Here is a 20,452-nt window from a genome sequence, read left to right as displayed (position 1 = left end):
TTTTTTCGACCATCTGGTCTAACAGATCGAAAAGAATCCTTTTCTTCTCTCCCTGATAAGATGGAGAGAGGTCTCTGGGAGTTGATGTTAAAGGAGGAGGATGTAAAAAGGTGATCTTGTACCCCCGCTCTACTATCTTGAGAGTCCAAGGATCCGCCCCTCTCTGCCTCCAAGCTCCGCAAAGAATTCCAGTCTGGCCCCGACTGGGTCTGAAGGACGAGATCTTCATTTTGCTGGTTTTGGGTTTGAATGAAGCTCTTCCTTTCGAAAAACCTCTCCCTCGAGGAGCTGCTCTCGAGGGGGGTGCCCCGCGAAAGGGTTTGACTTTCTTCGGGGGTTTGCTGAATATCGAAGAGGAAGGAACTGCTGGACGTCTCGAAGACTGTACCAAGAGGTCCTGGGTCGCCTTTCTTGCAAACTCTTTGCAAGATCCTTTACCATAGCCTGGGAAGAGATGGCTCCGAAAGAGGCGAAAGAGCAATTCCGCTTTCTGAGCGGGAGATACCGATTAGCGGTTTTAAAAAATTGCAAAGCAGTGCTCTTTTCTTCAGGAAAGCAGTTCCAAAATTAGAAACTAGCTCCTCCGAACCATCCCTGACGGCCTTGTCCATACATGACAACACGCTGGACAGCTCCCCCAGACTGAGAGAATCAGGACTTCTAGACTGAAGGTCTAAAACTCCCAGACACCAGTCTAGGAAATTAAAAACATTTAGGGTACGAAGCAGTCCCTTCAAGTGGTGGTCAGTCTCCACAGGAGTCCAGGACACCTTAGCAGACGATAAGAGAGACCTCCTCTGAGCGTCCACTAAACTGGAGAAGTCACCCGAGCGGACGAAGGAAAACTTTACTCCCACGTCCTCCTTGGTCTCATACCAAATTCCTCCTTTCCCGGAGAGTCTAGAGGGTGGATGGGCGAAAGTGGTCTTGCCCTGATCTTTCCTTCTAGACATAAAGTCTTGAAGCTTCTTAAACGCCCGTTGGTCGACAGCGATGTCTTCATCTCGACGAATTCAGGGGTCTTAACGGTCTTGGAAGACGAAAGTTGAGAGGGAGGAGACCTAGGGGCTGCCGGCTGGAACTTCTCCCCGAAGGCTGAACGTAACAGCCTAACAAGAACCTTGTAGTCCGAGACAGCTGAAGCTACCGGCTGTTCTTCTTCGACGGAACTCCCTGGACTACTAAGCCCCTTCCCCTTCCTCCCTAAGAGGAACTGGAGAACGCCCATCAGGAGAGGGAGTACGTCCAGCAGTCTCAATCCTGAACAATGACTTCCGTTGGTTGGAAGTACCCGCTACAGGTACGGAATCGCCCTTACGTCGATCCTTAGAGGGACGGACATCTTGTGAAAGAGGAGCGTCCTTAGAAGCAACGGGAACTGTCTTAACAGACACGTCCCTACGAGAGGAAGCGCGAGCTTCCTGACGAGAGGCGCCAAAAGCGTCCTGCTTAGCCAAGCAAGCGTCCTGCTGAGCGTCCTCAAAAGCGTCCTGCTTCGAACGGTGAGCGTCCTGCGGAGCGTCCTCAAACCTGGCGTCCTTGCTTCGAACGCCGCCAGCGTCCTGCCGAGCGTCCTCAAAAGCATCTTGTAGAGAGCGCAAAGCGTCCTGTTTAGAACGCCGAGCGTCCTGCCGAGCGTCCTCAACAGCTACCTGCCGAGAGCGCAAAGCGTCCTGCTTCGAACGCCGAGCGTCCTGGCGAGCGTCCTCTCCTGAGAGAGCGAAAGATCTACTCGGAGAACGAGAACGGTGACGATCCGGAGGAGGAGAGAGAGACGAGCGAGACGAGAGAGAATGAGGCTGCTTCGTCCTCTTGACGGGCAGCCGAACGTCCTTCCTACGCTTAGGCTCGACTGCTGCTGGGCGAGTCCTCTGAGCCATCAGCGACGTAATCTGTCCTGAAGGGACACTAGGATATCCTTCGTAGGTGACGAAGGAGCATAAGAAGGGGCAGGACTGAGCCTGCGAGAAGGCGAGGGGCGAGGGGAACGCCTCCTTCCTTCTAGCAGGTACAGCTATCTGCCTCTCAGGTGAACACGCCTGTGCATGGAAACCAACGTCCTCGTCGGTAGAAAGCCTTCCTCTCTTCTGAGGAGGAAAGGCGTCATAAGCGTCCTCTGACGAAAGAGGAGACATAGGACGTGAAGCGTCCTCAAAGCGAAAGGTCCTTTTCAACGGACGCGAGTCTCTCCGAGCGCTCCACCCCTTGCGCGGGGAGGACGCTTCGGAGGACGAAAAGCAATCTTTCAGGACACGCGCTCGTGCGCGCTCCTTGGCAGCCTGGGATTTAGCAACAAGGCCTGCCGAAGGGACGCCAGATCGGTGGGGAGCCCCCGTAACCCTCTTGCGGCTTTCGACATACCCACTTATCCCTTGAGTTCCTGGGAGTCCGATAGAGGTCTAGGCCTAGAGGCATTATGGGGCCGATCTGACGCCCCCTCCACAACACTAGGGGCACTAACACAAACTTTTCACAGGGCCGGTTTCTAGGCCAAAACTTTAGATTCGAGAGCACGAATAGACTCCAGAATCAGAGAAAGGGTGTTACCTTCTCCAGACACAGCACTGGGCGGGGCCCGAAGGCAACAAAAACAGGATTAGGTTGAGCGAAAATCTACTGGTGTTAGAGGAGGAGAAATGTTACTATCCTTACCTTTAGTAGAACTGCCCTTGGAGGAAGACCTCCTGACTCTATCGCGCTCCAATTTACGTCGATAGGTCTCATACATCTTCCATTTATCATCATCCAAATCCTTACATCATTGCACCGATCATCAACCAAGCAAACATGCCCCCTGCAATCCATACAAAACTGTGTGATGGATCAACTGAAGGGGTTTAAGAAGCCTCACCTTACATTCACTCCTACACACACTCTGAAACTTCCAGTACTTGATCCCGACATCATGTACACAGAAAGCCAATCCAAAATCAAAAACCAATCCACTATTACGCGTGCCAATCCCACAATCCAGAAGTCGATACCAAAAGTCAATCCAGATAATATTAAGCGAGATAATCAAAAAATCCTAGACGGAGGTACTGCAAACAGTTGTTTGCAGCACCGGCGACAGAAAAAATATGCATAGAAAATGGGATTGGTTCCTGATATCCGCCTCCCAGCGGCGGGAATGGGTACTACCACCTGGCCGCCCCACTACGTGTGCCGCGAGTTTTGAAATTCTGTCGGACGTCAGAAATACAGCTATATATATATCTGACAGGTAAGTTTCATGAACAAAATAAAAGAGAAACAAAAATCATGCCTCTACTACAAATATTAAGAAAAAATTCAGTGGTAGCCATTAACTTCAAAATTGGACTATATAAACTAGTATCATTTAGACAAAACTGTTAAAGTTTAAATAATCATAACTTTTATTTTACCTATAACAACTTTTATGTACTGCAATTTCAACAGATCACGTTGGGCAAGTGCGTTTTGCCCTTGGCTACCAATCCGGTGGTCCGAAGTTCGATTCTCGGCTCGGCCAACAAGGAACCAGAGAAATTTATTTTTGGTGATAGAAATTCATTTCTCGATACAATGTGGTTCAGATACCACAATAAGCTGTACGTCCCGTTGCTAGGTAATCAATTGGTTCCTAGTCACGTAAAAATATCTAATCCTTCAGGCCAGCCCTAGGAAGCTCAGTGGTCTCGTAAAACTAAGATATACTTAACTTTAACTTCATTAAAACAAATATGTAATGGATAATTTCAGAAATAAGAAGTTGTAGTAGTTCAAAACCAATCCTCTCTGGATGTTTTTAATTTGCAACAATGAATTAAAAAAGCATTGTTCTTACATTATGTACTGGCTTTTTTTTCCTATACTCTATGAACATCTAATCTAGCTACATTGTGGGTGTCCCTATGGCTGACCATTAAGTTTTATATGTTTTTGTCTGACTTTGTTATTTCTTGGATTCTTACTGCAAACAAAAATTTTAACAATATTCCAGTAAGATACACAAATTTGATCTTGAAATGAATGCAGCCAATAGTTACCCATCTAACCTTGATATAAATGTTAAATGGGGCCTATGAATTGCACCTAAGCTATAAAAAACAATATTTATAGTCGTTTGATAAAATTAGTTAGTCTTATGACAGAAAGAAATCTTTCCCAAAATACTAGAATCCCACATTTCCCTTAAAATGCTGTTAATTTTGCAAGTAGCTGCTTAACAGTTGCCAAATTATTCCCGAAAATTTTACATCAGTTAAATTCACCAAGTTGACTCCAATACATAATAATTGGTTTATATTGTACATATATTGTATTTGTAATAGCCTCAATGACCTCTTAAATTTCTCAATGTAGTCACATTGTTTGGATATGCTTGTTACTAAAAAGCCTACAACCCAAATGAAGAAACAAAAGAAAAGACCCTCATAATTAAATGCTAAAGGTTAACCTCATTTTGATATAATGTAAGGTGATTCAAATACCAGAAGTGGTCAACTTTCATTATTTGTGTCTTAGGCTTTGTAGTATAAAAAAAGAGAGAGATTGATGTGGATATTTCAATACTGTACATATACTGTAGTACCTCGAATCTCGAACTTCGAACTTAATTTGCAACAGAAGGCTAGTAAAAATGTCATTTATTCAAAATATGAAACAAATTTCCCCACACAAAATAAAGGGAATCAGGATAATTTGTTCTAGCCAACCTAAAAAGTTCCCTTTATAAAATTCTTTTCTAAAGTAATAAAAACTTACAACGTTATACAAAGTAAAATAATTAGAAAAATTTTGTTTCTGTGTTGGAGCTAAAAATTCTATTTACAAAATGGCGAGAGGCCAGCGGTATTGAAGGAGGAGAGACAGGATCCACTTGAGGAAACCAAAATGGTTGCAGTAAGCAAATGCTAATAACAAAATCAATTTTATTCATTTTGCAAGGATAATCAAAGGAATAGATAGTGTGTGTGTCCGATTGTGTGTCTGTGTGCAAGTATGTTAGAGGGAAAGAGAGTAATCAGCATCTAGTAAATGTGAAAACAATTCCTCACGTGTGTATGACTGTCAAAATGTTTGCACTTGGACCTTGAGTGCAAGGAGATTAATTATACCACAACTCATCTACTTACTGTTGGCAAAAGGCCGAATTTAAAATTATAATCCATGAGGATTTTGCAAATAAATAAGTAATAAGTAAAGAATGCAAGTAAGAAAAGGATAGAGAGATCACAACTTTTCACAAGGAAGTCATCTAAACAAACAGTCCAAGGCATGCAGAAGCTGAACGCATCACCAGTGTGTTTCATGACATGAGGATGCGTTACTTTTACTGTACCAAAAAATCGTAACAAGGAAGTGTCACTCAAGAGGTATTTTACTGTAACAACAAGAATTCCAGCGAATCGAGTGTAGTAAGCGAAAGCAAACGGGCGAAACGTAGTGAAAGACAAAACTCACCCAAGCCCAGCTAAGAAGTCAGTGGAAACTGGGAAGTGGACCCCCATCTTTCACCCAATAACCCACAAACATTCCCTCCCTCTCCTCTCTATTGTCTCTCTCACCCCAGTCCCAAACACTCACTCAAGTAAGACTCTCTTTTGATTGTTTATTGTTAATGTATTGTATTTGATTGTTTTTATATTGTATCATGTTAAATTTAGAGTGAAATTCACTTCTTTTCTTTTATGTGAATTGTTACTGCTTTTACGTACAGAGTAATGTTTTTACTCTCTCTTCTCCTTCTCTCCTCAACACTATAAACACTCCCTCCATCCCAAGTCAGCTGAGTGTCACTGCAGTGACATGATCTTGCTCATCTTTTATCTTAAATTTTATTGTGAAATGCTTTATTCTTTTATTAATTTTGTTGAATATGGTTATCATTAAACAATATATTGTAAAGGAAAAAATTTTAATACAGTTATTCTCACAGGACGTGATAGTACAAGTATAAACAAGACAAGCGTTCAGGGCAAAGTATGAGTATTTGTTCGACAAACAACAAAATTTCTTTGAAAATTTCAGTCAAAAAACAAATGTTCAACATAAGAAACATTCATCAAAAGAGGTACACAGTACATATCTGGTAAAAAAAAAAAAAAAAAAAGTTTGTGTATATATCACTTGAATACCATTCACACTAACATCATAACCATTCTCAAGTTTGAACTGAATATAAATAGATAAAAATGAAAGACCTTTACTTCCTAAGAATATAATGAAATCACACTGAAGAAAATCTGAAAAGTAACAACTATAGTGACAATGAATTTCAGAGGTAGAGAGAAAAGCTGTTTACCTTTCTTAAAACTGGGTCAACTGGGATTGAAGATTCCATTGCATCTTCATCATCAGAGTCAACTTCATTAACTTCATTAACCAGATAACCAGTTGTTTCACCCAACAACTCGCTCACAGTTCGCAAGTAATTACACAGGGCATTTGCATTGGGAAATTCTGTAAACAAGATATATTATATTGATTAATTAAATTTATAAAATCTATTTTTGAAATTTTGTTTCATAAAAAATACAATGATGCCTTACAATATACAGCTTTTTATTTTTGTTACCTCAAAGAGGCAAGACAACTAACACTATGGCATTGTAGCTATTAACTGGCAAATATTTGGCTGACCATGCTCTGTCCGGCCTGATACTTTCAGAGACCAGACCTTCTGATAACTTGGAAAAGACAAGGTGAACTTGTAAAATGACAATTTGTCCAAAATTGCATTTTTCCTAACTATACAAACCTGAGGTCCTTTTACAATAGGAAGGTACTAGCGGCAGCTGGATAGGTCGTAAGCTTTCGAACAAGGGGTTCGGTAGTTAACTGCTTGTCCGACAGGCGCGCGCACGCGACTGGGAGGTAAACAAATCACTTTTGCTTTTGGCCCAAGCAAAAACTGCAGAGTGAGGGGTGGCATGAGGTGGGACTATGTGTAAAAGGACCTCAGGTTTGTATAGTTAGGAAAAATGCAATTTTGGACAAATTGTCATTTGTTCCGACACGGCATACAAACCTTCGGTCCTTTTACAATAGGAAGACTCACTTCTTGGTGGGAGGAATCTGAGTCTTTTGTGAACAGACTGGTGTTCGCCCAACCTTGGAATGCCTCCCTGGTCGTAAGAGCGAGGGAGGGATCCAAGCCTCTGTCCGATTGATCGGGGTGTGAACCGCAGGATCAATGGTCAGACCTCTGGACCAAGTACTAAGAGAGAGGCAAGCGTATCTCTTCGTACCAGCAAACAAGAACAAGTTCCTATTTGCAAGAGGCAACATAAAGTTATGGTTTGTCTCTTGTTGGCATCCACTTCCCCCCCCTTGTAGGAGGAAGTGGTGGATATTCGCTCCCATCCCTAGTGAAAGGGATAGGATGGGGCTCTGTCGAGTAGCTCACCGGCATCTCGTCCTTATCCAGCAAGGTGATGACCGTATCCCTCTACCCACAGGTAGAGGGGGAGAAAAAGATAGGAAGAGAAGCCAGTCACTCTCTCATTCACTTATCTATATTCTTACAGTCACACCAGGACTCGATGCTGTTCAGCCTGCTAGGGTCTGGGTTAGCTACACAACGTGTTGAGCAGCCACCACGGGTCCCAAGGAAAACGATCCAAGGACCTGTGGGCAATATCCAAAAGGTAGAAGGAGGTGCCAGTGTCTGGTTGTACCAGACCCCTGCCTTCAGTACCTGCGCCACGGAGAAGTTCTTGTGTAACTCGAGGGAGTGTACTTCTAGGTCATCTTGGTGCTGACGAAGAGTCTTCAAACACTCAGCCTGGGATGTCGAGTTTCTTCAGAAAGCGCGGTCGCGCTTTCACAGGACAAAGCAGCATCTCCTTCGCATCGAAGACGGTGAAGTCCATTAGGGAGGGGATTGTGAAGGACTCTAACCGATCGTCAGGAACCGAAGGGTTCAGAGTCTTCGCTACGAATTCGGTACGAAATCGAGCGTCACGAATCCCCATCCCCTGGATGCTTGACTTCGCAGGAAAAGTCATGCAATTACCTCAGAGGAAAAAGAAGGGAATGGTCGTATGACCTATCCCTCTTCTCGACTTCGGTGATGTCCTGTACCCATACTGGTCTATCCGTCTGCAGCGAAGTTGTTCTTCTCGGTAGTGGATAGGACACCGACACTCAATGGTGGGTGTCGATGGTATGGGTACTGTGACAAGCCGTTAGGACGAAGAAAAGACTGTTATGGAACAACCGAACTAAGTCCACAGCGAAGTTCGTAACAGACTTGGGCGCTCTGACAACTGCAGACTGACTGCGTTCGGTAGGAGGCAAGTTGTCCAAGCACCCGAGCAAGTCACGTGACCTTCGCCTTAAAAGGGTTATGCCAAGAGACTAAACAAATAATTTGTTCGTCACCGATGCCAGAAGGCAAGGTGATGACTCTCTTAAGGCATGTGGCCCAACAGGCGAAAGTCAATTGCCTTCTAGAGACCGCAGGTCCCTGATGGCAAGATATCTCATAGTATAGTTGATTCTCGGCTAAGGAGAAACAACACTATGTGTCGTTGAAGACGAAGGTGTACAGAAAATGCAACCTACTTCTTCACAGCTGAACCGAGAGAAGGATTCTCAAGATTCTGAACCTGTGCTACAAAGACTGAGAACGCTAACCGCTATTCATTGCTGTCCGGTGAGGATCGTAGTTGCAATAAAATCGGAGGAGCGCTTTTCAGTAATGAAGACAGGGAAATACTGCCTGAAGAAACTGCTTCTCATGGGCTGAACATTTGGAAGTAGAGCTGTCAGGTCGGAGAGTAGGCGATGTCTTCTGACATATCTGTTAATTCGGGGCGAGCAATGAATAATTGCACACCTACGAATACGAGATATTTTGAAGACAAACTCAGATGTCTGCAAAAATCATTCGCATTATCGCGGTGCGATGCAGCGGGTGACTAGTACAGACTTCTGTTACCGTGCGGTAAACAGAAAGATGAAAGAGTCCAAGAGATATCTCTGTTGAAAATTATCGCAATGTCGAAGGCGATGAAATCGAGCGTCACAGCAGTAGATGGTCCTTCATTATTGCGAGAAATCCCCGTTAATCAGAGACCTAAGTCCATGATTGTTGGGCAGAGATACGGTTCGGTAGTCAATCAAACCAGGGGAGAGAGAGACGTAACCGACAGTGCATCTCCGAGACCTAGCTGATACTGAGCCGCTATCAGGCAGTTCAATACGCAGTAGCTCTCGGTGACTCTTCATCCTGAGTTGCCAGGTAATCCATTATTCCACGAAGGAATGCGTTCGGCTAGAACCATTGAGCATAAAGAATACGCTCGAGCAATTATATTTAACCGAAATGGATTTCGGTAAATACAAAAGCTGATTTGGTGTTGTCATGACAATACCAAGTATCTAAAATCGAAACTGATAACTGCTGGGAGGTTGCAGGCAACCCCGAGTTGCAGTTCAATTAAGATACAATTCGTCTCGGTCACAAACAAAAAACCGTAGTTAACTACGGTATGCGCCTACCCCCCCGGACAATTCAACTGTTAAAAGAATCATGTCGCGAGGGTAATATATGTAGTATATTTGTAGGTTCTGTACCACGACCTCCATCCTAAATTCTTTTCCTCTCGAGGAATGAGAATAAGGATTGGAGATCGACCGCCTTCGTTCTCTAGTCAAGAGAGTGAAGGAGAAGTCTTTCCAAACCCAGGAAAGCTTCAATGGTGAACAGAATACCGAAGACGATAGTTCAAGCCAAACTGGAAGTTCCCGTCCGTTCTTCTCTATTCCAGGTTAATCGCCTACTGTGAGATACTCTTCTTTCAGCAGCAGTCTTCTTCCAAATGCTAGAAATTACAGGAATTCGAGCATAAGCGAGGTTCCCGATTATCGTGTAACAATTATCGGGGATTCTCGCTCACTTTGGACCGTGGTCTCGCCTAAGTGTTTGGAGATCGTAAAAAACTCGAACACTCTGAGTGCGCTAGAAATTCCGTAGAGTTCTAAGCACTCTGCGAAACCCCCCACCGAATTCGTCAAACGATATCGGCTGGTGGTCCTCTCGATTCCCGTAGAAATCGAGAAAGGGGCAGGATCCCTCCTCAACGACCGGGGCTTACGTCAGGTAGGACCCGAAGGTCCCCCGGTAGCGCAGCCCCTAACGTGGGATCTTACAGAGAAATCTCTGTAGGATCCCTCCCCTTTCCCTCGTAGCCGTAAGGAGAGAGGGAATGGGGGAGGAATTGGATACTGGCTCGCCTTCCCAGCGGAACTAGCAGTTGGAGAAGAAAAGGAGCAGCCATCGCCTTACGGCGATGGCCTCTCAGAGCCTGGGAAAACGTATCGTCAGTAGAAAACGTTTTCCCGAGGAGGGTTACGAACTCATACTGTAGGTAAGGGTCTGCCGCCACTGTGAACGTCGTCTGGGTGGGGCTGATCGACACCTGACAGGAGAGAGCCGATACCGTCCTCCGACTCATTCCAGTCCTCGTCGAGGTCGAAACCTCAGGAGGGCCGAAGGGGTATTCAAATACGGTGTCCGAAGACACGTAGAAACGCCTCTGTCGCAGTAGAGGAGGTGAAGTAGCTTGTTCGACTGGCCAGAACTGAGAGAGCCTTCTTGTCCGGAGACGAGAGACTACCTGGTTCAACACAGTCGGCAAGCTCCGATCGCGGGCAGACCCACCGTCGATTTGGGTTCCCTCTCGGGCCCCAAAAACGACTCGAGCCGAGACGTGGCTCTGCTGGTGGGAGCGGCGATCCTTCCCCCCGAGGTCGTTGTGCTGACGAATCAGCGCCATAACCTCGGCAAAGTTCCTCTGGATCTCGGAAGTCACAGCATCTTGCAGAGTGGGACCGTTAAGCCCTTCGAACAAGAGCATATTCGAGAACCTTCCTCCTAAGAAGGGGAACAGCGACAGCCCCTCTCGGTCTTCTCCATCCACTTGCGCATACGTCTGGCCGGTCCAAGAACCGTGCCTGGCACGTAGGGCGTCGTGGTGGGATCATGAGGGGCGCACCCCTCACGATCACTCTTAATACCTAGCTCCTCCCGGTGTAACCCGAGGAGGTTTGAAGGTACGGGAGAGGCAGACCTGACGCTCCCTCCTCGCTCGCTGGCAGAACCAGCAGGCTTGGAGGGCTGCAGGCGATCGTCAACCCACGGTGGCGATCGAGCTGCAGGCCTGGTCGAACCGTTCTCGCTGTGGAGAACGGCTGGACTGAGCACAGCGGCCCCGATCTCGAGTGTCATAAGAGCTGGTGCTGGTTTGCCGTACCCGATCGCTCTCTGTGAGAGCGACGGTCAGGCGACCTGCAGGCTCCACTGCACAGTGAGACCGGTGCTTGTCCTCACGGCACGTCACGTCGCTGGTTCCAGCCGTGGCTGGCACCGGCGAACGGGAGGACCTCTTCCCAGCCTCAGCCCGTGGCCGGTCGTGGACCGTCACGTCCCCGGGTAGCAGCTGGTCGCCGCGAGCGAGAGCTGGTCTGGTGAGAGTCGCGTGAGCGGCTGTCACCAGTCTTCCGCCCCGTGCCGTGAACCTGACGCTGAGCGAGCTCAGAGGTCTGGTTCCTGGCTGCACGGTCGCTGGTAGGCGACCGTACACTCGGTACCTCCCGCGAACGAGAGGCCGAGACGGACCCTGATGCAGTGGCAGAACCACTGACACCAGGCGAGGAAGTACCGGTGGTTAGCAGGTACCCCTCTGGTCCCCGTAGTCTTCTTCCTTGCGGAAGAAGAGACGGGCCCCGCTCCCGAAGGAGCAGGAGGACCAGCGGAAGGAACCCTCCCGTCCCACCGAGGTGAGACGAGTCCCGAGAAGCTCCCGAGGGAGACTTCTTAGGAGGGAGGAGGCAACCTTCTTCTTCCTCGGCTGTGAAGCCTTAGAAGTCGAAGGGAAGAGGCGGCAGCCGACGATGATGAAGAAGATGAAGACGACGACGACGACAACCTTCCTCCTCCTTCTTCGTCAGCTTCCTCAGGACAGACGTAAGATCTGCCATCCAGGGCGGAGCCGGGGCTGCTGTAGCCGAAGCACAGGGCCGGACGCACCTGTACACAGACCATAGTCTGGGGTAGTACCACCACGAACAGGGACGACGTCAGCAGGTATGGGCATCTCAGGAACAGCAGGCACAGCCAGCACAGCATCGGTAGGGACAGCCAGCGCAGCAACGGCAGGAGCGCAGCAACTGCATGGACAGTCAGCCCAGAATCGGCAGGTACGGCAGGCAGCACCGGAAACACAGGAAGTGGAGCAGCAGTCAGCAACATCCTGGTACCGGCGGCAGGTCCAGGGGCGAGCTCTAGGGCAGCGGAAGTGTGGTCGCGGCAGCGCGGCAACCACGAGCGGCGGCGGCACGCCCCCCTCTCGGTACGGCGAACGGCACTTCACAGCGGCTGTAGGCAAGACTGTTACCACGTGAGGCGAGTACACCAGGTGAGGAGGGACGTCGTCACCTGGAGCGTGGTCACCACTCCATGGGTGACCGCAGTAGGCCCAGACATAGAACCGCAGCCCCTGGACACTAGCACGCCCTGCAAATGGAAGGACGCCCATACCTCACCAAGGTCCACCCTCGTGGCAGTAGCACCTGCGGAAATAACAGTAGTAGCGATTAGTGGGGGGAAGTCCCTCGCGCGGGGAGTGAGCCCTCTCCGAACGAGTGGAAGACCCCGAATACAATTGTACATCGGGCACCGAGCGCCCTCCCCCGCGCTCGACGGATCGGGCGAGGAGAAGAACGCAGATAACCTCCCCCCCCAAAGGGGAAGGGCCATCTGTGGGAGCTGAGCGGGGGGGGGTTCTCGTTCCCCACCACCGCACAGCACCCATGTACCCAACAATAATAATAAGAGCCCGAGAGCAATCGTGCCCTCGGCCCGCATGCAAGGGCATAAGGATCAATTCCCTGACTGAGCGGAACTTGAACCAAATAAATATTGATGCAATCAATAATAAAAGGAATAAAATGAAAAAGAATCTTGCATTACGATTCACTTCACAATGAATAAGGGCTCGGATCGAGCGCATTTGCGCCCTCGGTACCGAGCGCAAGGGTAAAAGGATCCATTCCTGATTATGAATGGAAACCTTGATCCATAATGAATTGATGCAATCAAAATATATATGAAAATGAAAAAAAATACTGCGCTTGCGATTTCACTTCATACAAATAAAAAGGGGAAGGATCAATTCCCGGGAAATAGCGGAAACATTGATCCAAGTAAACAATGCAATCTCAATAAAATATGAAAATGAAAAAGAACTGCACTTGCGATTTCACTTCATTCAAATAAAAAGGGGAAAGGATCAATTTCCGGGTAAGCTCGGAAACTGATCCAAAATGAGTATTGCTACAATCAAAATAAATATATGAAAATGAAAAAGAATACTGTACTTGCGATTCCACTTCCATACAGAATAAGTTTTCGTGCCGAGCGCATTCGCTCGGCAACGAGCATACAGGTCAAAAAAAATATAAATGAAAAGAGCACTTACTTACGATTTTCATCTACACATTTCCAACCAAAATATACGCTCGGAGCGAGCGCTCTCCCGCCCTCGGCACCGAGCATACACAATACGAGGATCATTTCTGGGAAAATGAATTCCCGCACTTACGCCCTTCAGTCCCGGCACTCGGGTAATCGGAGGGCGTGGAGAAACCAAGATCCTTTAATTCACAATTGAATTCAATGGAAATAAATATGAAATGATTGTACTTACAATTCAGTTTCACTAGATAAATAGAAAAAGAAAAACACAACCATGCGAAAGCAACGACGATGAAGCGGGCAGAGAGCGATGATACACGTCCACACGCCAGCAGGCCGAAAGCAAAAGTGATTTGTTTACCTCCCAGTCGCGCGCGCCTGTCGGACAAGCAGTTAACTACCGAACCCCTTGTTCGAAAGCTTACGACCTATCCAGCTGCCGCTAGTACCTTCCTATTGTAAAAGGACCGAAGGTTTGTATGCCGTGTCGGAACAAACAAGATTTATACAGCTAGGTCATGGACTTATTGTATGACACATCATCCCCACTCAAATGTTATGGCAATGTATGGTAATTTCACTTCTGCTATGGTACAATGAGGAGAGAACCCACAAACCACAGGAATTCAAAATACAATCATCACTGCCAATACAACTATTTAATTTACTTATTTTTTACCCTTCTGATACTTATTTCACAAGATTAAACAATTTTCATTACATCAAAAATACACCATAACAATCTCAAAGAATCACACTTTAAAAATGAAGGTCAAGTAAACAGTACTGTGAGGCCAGGAGACACACTGGGCAAGGTACAGAATATTTTTTACACAACTTCTGTGCTGCCTTCTCATTTGACTGTATGTTGTGCATCAGCTGGAATTTAGCAGTCAGTGAGGATATCCTGCTGAACTCTTTATTTCTTTCATTACCTTGATGAGCCAATTCCAAGGAATTTCTGAATAACCAAAATGTGTTGTCAGCCTTCATGAAATTTTGGAATAACTGCACTATAACTTTTCACATAAGTGACTTACCAAACAATTACAAAACTGTAAGCTTTCTTACCTGGCAGTTAAAAATTCAAATTTTCTGGCAGCGGCGGTGCTGCCATCATACATGTAGGTGATTTAGGTCCCGCCCACTTTTGGGAATACCAGGTACTACTGAGCGAACTATTGTCAATTCGTTTTCTGCTGGCCACGGAGTTACATCGGTGGTTTTCTATGCAGTCAACTTTCATTGCCATCATGGATTTTGTATCGTTTTTGGTGAAGTAAAAATTTATTGGTTGTTTTTCCGGTTTAGCTGCTTCATTAGCTTTTCATTTAGCTAGAAGAGTTAGCTTAGAATGTCGGACTCTAGTTCGTCTTCTGTTAGGTTTTGCAAGAAGGGTTGCAAGACTAGGATGGCTAAGCTTTGTTACGATCCGCACTCCAAGTGCGTTAAGTGTAGGAGACAATGCTGTAGTAAAGACTTAACTTGTGTTGAGTGCAAGGATTTAGATGAGCAGGGATGGAAGACCTTTAAGGATCATTTAGATAAGATGAAGAAAGATGGAAAGAGGAAAGCTGCTCTTAGAGCAGGTAGTAAGTCTAGTGTTGAGACAACTCCTTTACCCTTAGAGGTGAAGAAGCCTTCTCTTTCTCCCTCTCTATTATCCAACATTTCTCCTACTGATAGTCCTCCTACTTCATTGCCAATCACTCCAGTCCAGGTAGCCCATGCTTCTGATCCTAACACCATCGCCATTTTAGAGTCCATTGTGAATGGCTTGTGTATTCCTGTTCCCATGAAAATTATATTTTCATAATAAAATAAGGTTTCACATATAATTACCAAACAATTACATAATCAGAGCCCTCCCTCCTCCCCACAGATGGATGTTGCAGCTCAACAAATTGACAATAGTTAGCTCAGCAGTATGTGTTATTCCCGAAGTGGGCAGAACCTATATCACCTACACATATGGTGGCAGCGCCGCCACTGCCAGGAAATTTGAATTTTCGACTGCTAGGTAAGAAAGCTTACAGTTTTGTAATAATTTGGTAATTGTATGTGAAACCTTATTTTACAATAAAAATATATAATTTTCATGGGAACAGAAATACATACTAATGATTTGGTTTAAGTGCTTACAGTGCTGTGATTATTAAGATACGTGGAGCTGTTGCAGAGAAAGTACTAAAGATTCTGGCTCTTAAAATGAAGCTGAACACTGTAATGAAACAAAGATGCTAATAAAGACCCTTGATCCCCCCATCCCTCTTGACTGTATCACAAGCCATTCACAATGCAAATGCTGTTCTTAAATTTGTCAGTTTGTATCCTCTTTTGCTGAGAAGAGGATCACCAAGATGCATAACCCTGGTATTCATCAAGATTAAGGATAAAAAAGTAAGATCAGTATCCAACTAAACAAGAAAATTAGGGAGGGATCTTTTAAAAAGATCCCTCCTCTTCACAGATATGTTCCCTCCCACCCACACCATGCTGAATAATTAGTTTGAGAATATTACTGCTGTTGTGTTTTTTGCTAACAGAACATCTCTTCTCTAGTCTCAGGACCAGAGCATCATTTCTGCATTCAAGGCTTACTGCCAGTGGCATATGATGAACTTGGTTCAGTTTCTTAATACTATCCACAACAAAACAGGAAGGCGTTCTGGAGGAATTTTTGAAATAAGGCCAGAAATCAGTTACAATTTTATAGGTTTTCTTTATGTGGACAGCAACTATAAGACCATTATTGGGTTGTTGAATGAGGTCTGTATCAATAATGCAGACAATATCACTTTTAAGAATTTTTCTCCACATTTCCTCCATCACCTCCAACTTTTTCACAGATTATGCAAGAAACATAATAAATTTCTTAATCAATTTGTATTACCATAACTAACAAACCTGAGGTCTTAACATTAGGATAAGTCTTCTCGTGACCAACCAGTTACTCTATTACCACCATTAAGAGAGGACGCAGCTTTTATTCCTCTTTAAAGCCGGTTTAATTTGCCCATTTTTCTTTTCTTTCTGGCTTTCAGTGTGTGCTTTTGCTGTTTGATTGTACTGTGTGGTTGGATACCTTTATTCCCTCTGCAAAGACTCAGAGGTCTGGAAAAACTAACACCTATTAATCTTAGGGATCTGGTAAGAAATGAAGGAAGTGTCCAAGAATCCACAGCTTCCTTCTCCCCAATTCTTAACTTCAGTGTATAAGGATTCTCATCCAACATGTAGTAGGTGCAGAGAGAACATGTGTACTATTAGCAATCCATGTTCTGTTTATCGTTTTTGGTTGGTGGAACAACGGAAGAGATTTTATGAGAAGGGTCAGCAAAAGAGGAGGGAGATGACTTCATCTTGGGAGGGTGATTTGTCTTCCTTTGTTATGCCTCCTCGTGATACTGTCTCCTCTCTAGAGAGGCCTATTCTATGTTTCTCCTTCTGTATTTTTAACTTCCCATACCAATTATTGTTCACCCAATAATTTGTGGTTGGATGCATCAGGGGGAGTTTTGGGTGATTTTTTGCCAAATTTTGCTTCTTCTTTCCCTTGGAGGGGGAGGGGGGGGGGGGGGGGGTCATCGCCACCTTTGTCTTTTCTTACATTTTCAGATGTGCAGAGGATGGAGAGTATATGGGTTTCGCTAGGCTTATCATGGGTATCAACCTTGGAAGGCCTATTGTCTCACTACATGGCATCCCGCTTCCCTCCAATGCCTCACACTCTCTTTTTTTGTATCCTATCATTGTTAAGCTCTTTTCTGATTCTCCTGGTCCTACCTTTCGACATAAGGTTTTCATAAGTATTTTCATGTAAACTTATCAATGATTGGCTCTCCACCTGGTTTTAGCAATATGGAGGAGTTATGGTGTTCCATTTGACAACGTCTGTGTGAGAGAGAGAGAGAGAGAGAGAGAGAGAGAGAGAGAGAGAGAGAGACGAGAGAGGCAGAAGAGAGAGAGAGAGAGAGAGTTTGGCAGCTGAATTGATTAGGTTTATGTGGGGGGGGTTTGCCACTTGTTTTTTTTAGCTTGTGATCCCGCCACATTATTTTTTGGCGCCCGAACAGGGACTGTTGGTGCGGCAGCTGCAAGACGATTGGGGTATTGAGTTATGTGATTGGTGAAGAAAGTGAGGATGGAAGGGTTGAAGGAGATAGAGAGGCTGAAGGAGAAGCTGAGGTTGGCGAAAGAAGCTAAGGAAAGGTCGGAAGTGGAGAATGAGAGGTTGAGGGTAAAGTCTGAGGAGTCGAAGAGCGAGTTAGAGGAAATGAGAGCAATGCTAAGGAGTTTGAAAGTGGAAATGAAAGAAGAGGTGAAAGGAGTGGAAGAGAGAATGGTTGAGAAAATGGACGAAAAATTCGGGGTAATGATGAATGCAGTGCAAGAGATGATGCAGGAAATTAGAAAAGGGATTCATACGAGAGGGAGCTGTAAGAGGGAGGCCTACTGGGTCTTGTGATGGACCAGGAGTGGTAAAGAACGTGAAAGACCAAGTGGATGAGAGTACAAGAGACGAGGGTGATTTGGTTGTGATAGGTAAGGGAAAGAAGGGGAAGACACAGGATAAGGATAAACCTAAAGAATAAGAAGGGGGCTGAGGAAAAGAAGAAAACTAAGGGAAAGAAGGTTAGTAAGGGTGATGGACAGGATGAGACTAGGACTGAATACATTGGGGAAAGGGTTGAGAGTGATTTAGATAGCAGTGAGTGGAAACAGGTAGGAAGAAAGAAGAAGGGTAAGAAGAGCATAGTTAAAATTATGGATGTGAGTATGGAAGTGGATTCGCTGTATTCAGAAGATGGAAAAAAGGGTCAGAATGGAAGTAGCGAAAGTGAGAGTGAGAGTGAGCAGGAAGTAAGAAAGGCTGAGTATATAAGAGAGGTACCCCGATGTGCACAATACGAGGAATACTATGGTAGTAGGGACATAGGGGACTTTTTTTAAGGAATATGAGAGGTATTGTGAGGCAAAGTATGGGGATAACAAGAGAGTCTGGGCAAGAGAGTTAGGTAGCTTTTTGACGTGATTTTTGTTGAGAATGTATGGGGTAATGATGAGTGTAGGGAATGTGCCGTATGAGTGTGTGAAAGCTAGGATTGTAGAACAGGCAAAGAGGATAAAGAGTAGCGTTAGATATAGGAGAATGCAAGATTTTGAGGAGGCAAGAATGAATGTTGGTGAGTTGTTGTCGATGTATGTGTGCAGGTTAGAAACATTAGCCAGGAAAAAGTTTGGAGACGAAGGGATAAATGAGTGTAAGGAGTTAGTGCGAAAGTTGTTGGTGACTGTACCAGAGAGCGTGTACGAGTTTATAAATCTAAAACGTAAGGAGAAAACGCGATGGACAAATTTAAGGTTGACCTGGAAGGATATTTTAGATATAGTAGAAGATTATGAGTTAGATAGGTGTATGAAAGAGAGTAGAAGTGTTAGTGTTAGGACTGAAGTAGCTGAGGTTGTACCAGAGTTTAAGAGCTATAGGGAGGCAGTTTTGGAAGGGCCAAAGCGAATGGCAGAGCGAGTGGTAGATAGGAGCATTAGGGTAAGTTACATGAGTGTAGTTAGCCCTAAAAGAGATAGGAGTGTGAGTGTTGGATGAGTAGGGTCAGTTAGTTGTGAGCGAAAGCAGCAGTGTTATAGATGTGGTAGGCCAGGACACAGGAAGAATGAATGTTGATGGGCATTAGGAGCCTGCTTTGGGTGTGGGCAAACAGGATCTTTAGTGAGCGAGTTTAAGAAAGATAAGGATATTAAATGTTATAGGTGTGGACAGGCAGGGCACATAGCTAGTGGATGTTGGGGTACCCATATGAACATGGTTTGCGGCAACTGCGGGAAGAACGGGCATTATGCTAGGATGTGTAAAGAACAGTGTGCGAAATGGGTTGAATGTGGAATGGAAGGTCACATGGCGAGTGTGTGTAGGCGAAAGAGGATGAGTCAGGCTGGGAATTCGGGAAACTAGGTGAAAAGGGGATTCAGTTGGGTGGGTCCTCTAGTATGCGACCAATATGTTAGGGGGAGGGAAGGGTAGTGATGAGTGAGTGGTTGGCGGTGAATAAATGTGAGCCGAGTGTCAGTGAGCAAATGGGTCTGGGAGATCGGCAGTTAGTGTTGGTTGAGTATGGAAGAAAGCAAAGGTTAGGAAAGGGAATGAAAGGGAAAAACGTGAGCTGCATGATAGAGGGGTTAGTGTTATGGTAAAAATGGTGGATAAGGCATGTGATACAGACGACTTTGAGGGGAGGAATGATACATATAGTGTGTGTGGGTTTGAATTGTCAGGGTTTAGTGAAGTTTCACCAGGAAGGGAATCAGGTGGTAGGGATGTAGTTGGCAGTATGAATGAGTCTCTTCGGGAGTTTGGCAGGAGTGTAAATGAGGTAAGTGATTTGGTGGCAGAGTTACGAGAGATATTCGGACAAGAGTTAAAAAGGGATAGATGAGATAGTGAATGGGATTTGGGGGGATGGTAGTGAGGGAGATGGTAATGCCAGTCTGACTGGAAGTGGTCTGAGAGAAATTGATGGTGGTGTAACTGAGTGGGTGTATGAGGGCCCTCAAACAAGATCCAGGGGCCTGCGTCCCGAGCATCCGTGGGTGTTGCGGAAGGCTATTTAGTGTGGGTGTTGTGAGTGTAAGGAGACGTTGTCAAATGTAACGGGGGAGGAAATATGGAGTTATGGTGTTCCATTTGACAATGTGTGTGTGTGTGAGAGAGAGAGAGAGAGAGAGAGAGAGAGAGAGAGAGAGAGAGAGAGAGAGAGAGAGAGAGAGAGAGAGAGAGAGAGTGTGTTTGGCAGCTGGATTGATTAGGTTTATGTGGGGGGGATTTGCTACTTGTTTTTTTTAGCTTGTGATCCTGCCACAGCAACATACTAATTTCAAGCACATGCATTTTGGGGGCAAATTATCAATGGTTATTCTATGGTGATGTAAACAAAATGACATATCACCAATTAAAAAATAAGTTTACAACTTACAGATTACAAGAAC

General features: G+C 45.4%; 1 protein-coding gene across 1 annotated transcript in view; it reads right to left on the bottom strand.

Moving 5' to 3' along the window:
- LOC135198111 (ubiquitin-protein ligase E3C-like) overlaps positions 1-20,452 on the bottom strand; it is a gene marked incomplete at its 3' end in the record, with an annotated part of 85,671 nt that overhangs the window by 30,618 nt on the left and 34,601 nt on the right. Inside the window, 1 exon segment of the mRNA XM_064225572.1 lies at positions 6,269-6,426. Coding sequence (XP_064081642.1) covers positions 6,269-6,426 — 158 coding nt within the window.

Source organism: Macrobrachium nipponense, chromosome 21, assembly GCF_015104395.2.
Source record: "Macrobrachium nipponense isolate FS-2020 chromosome 21, ASM1510439v2, whole genome shotgun sequence".
Lineage (NCBI taxonomy): Eukaryota > Metazoa > Arthropoda > Malacostraca > Decapoda > Palaemonidae > Macrobrachium > Macrobrachium nipponense.
The sequence above is the reverse complement of the archived record's forward strand: the minus strand, read 5'-3'. Positions and strand labels throughout refer to the sequence as shown.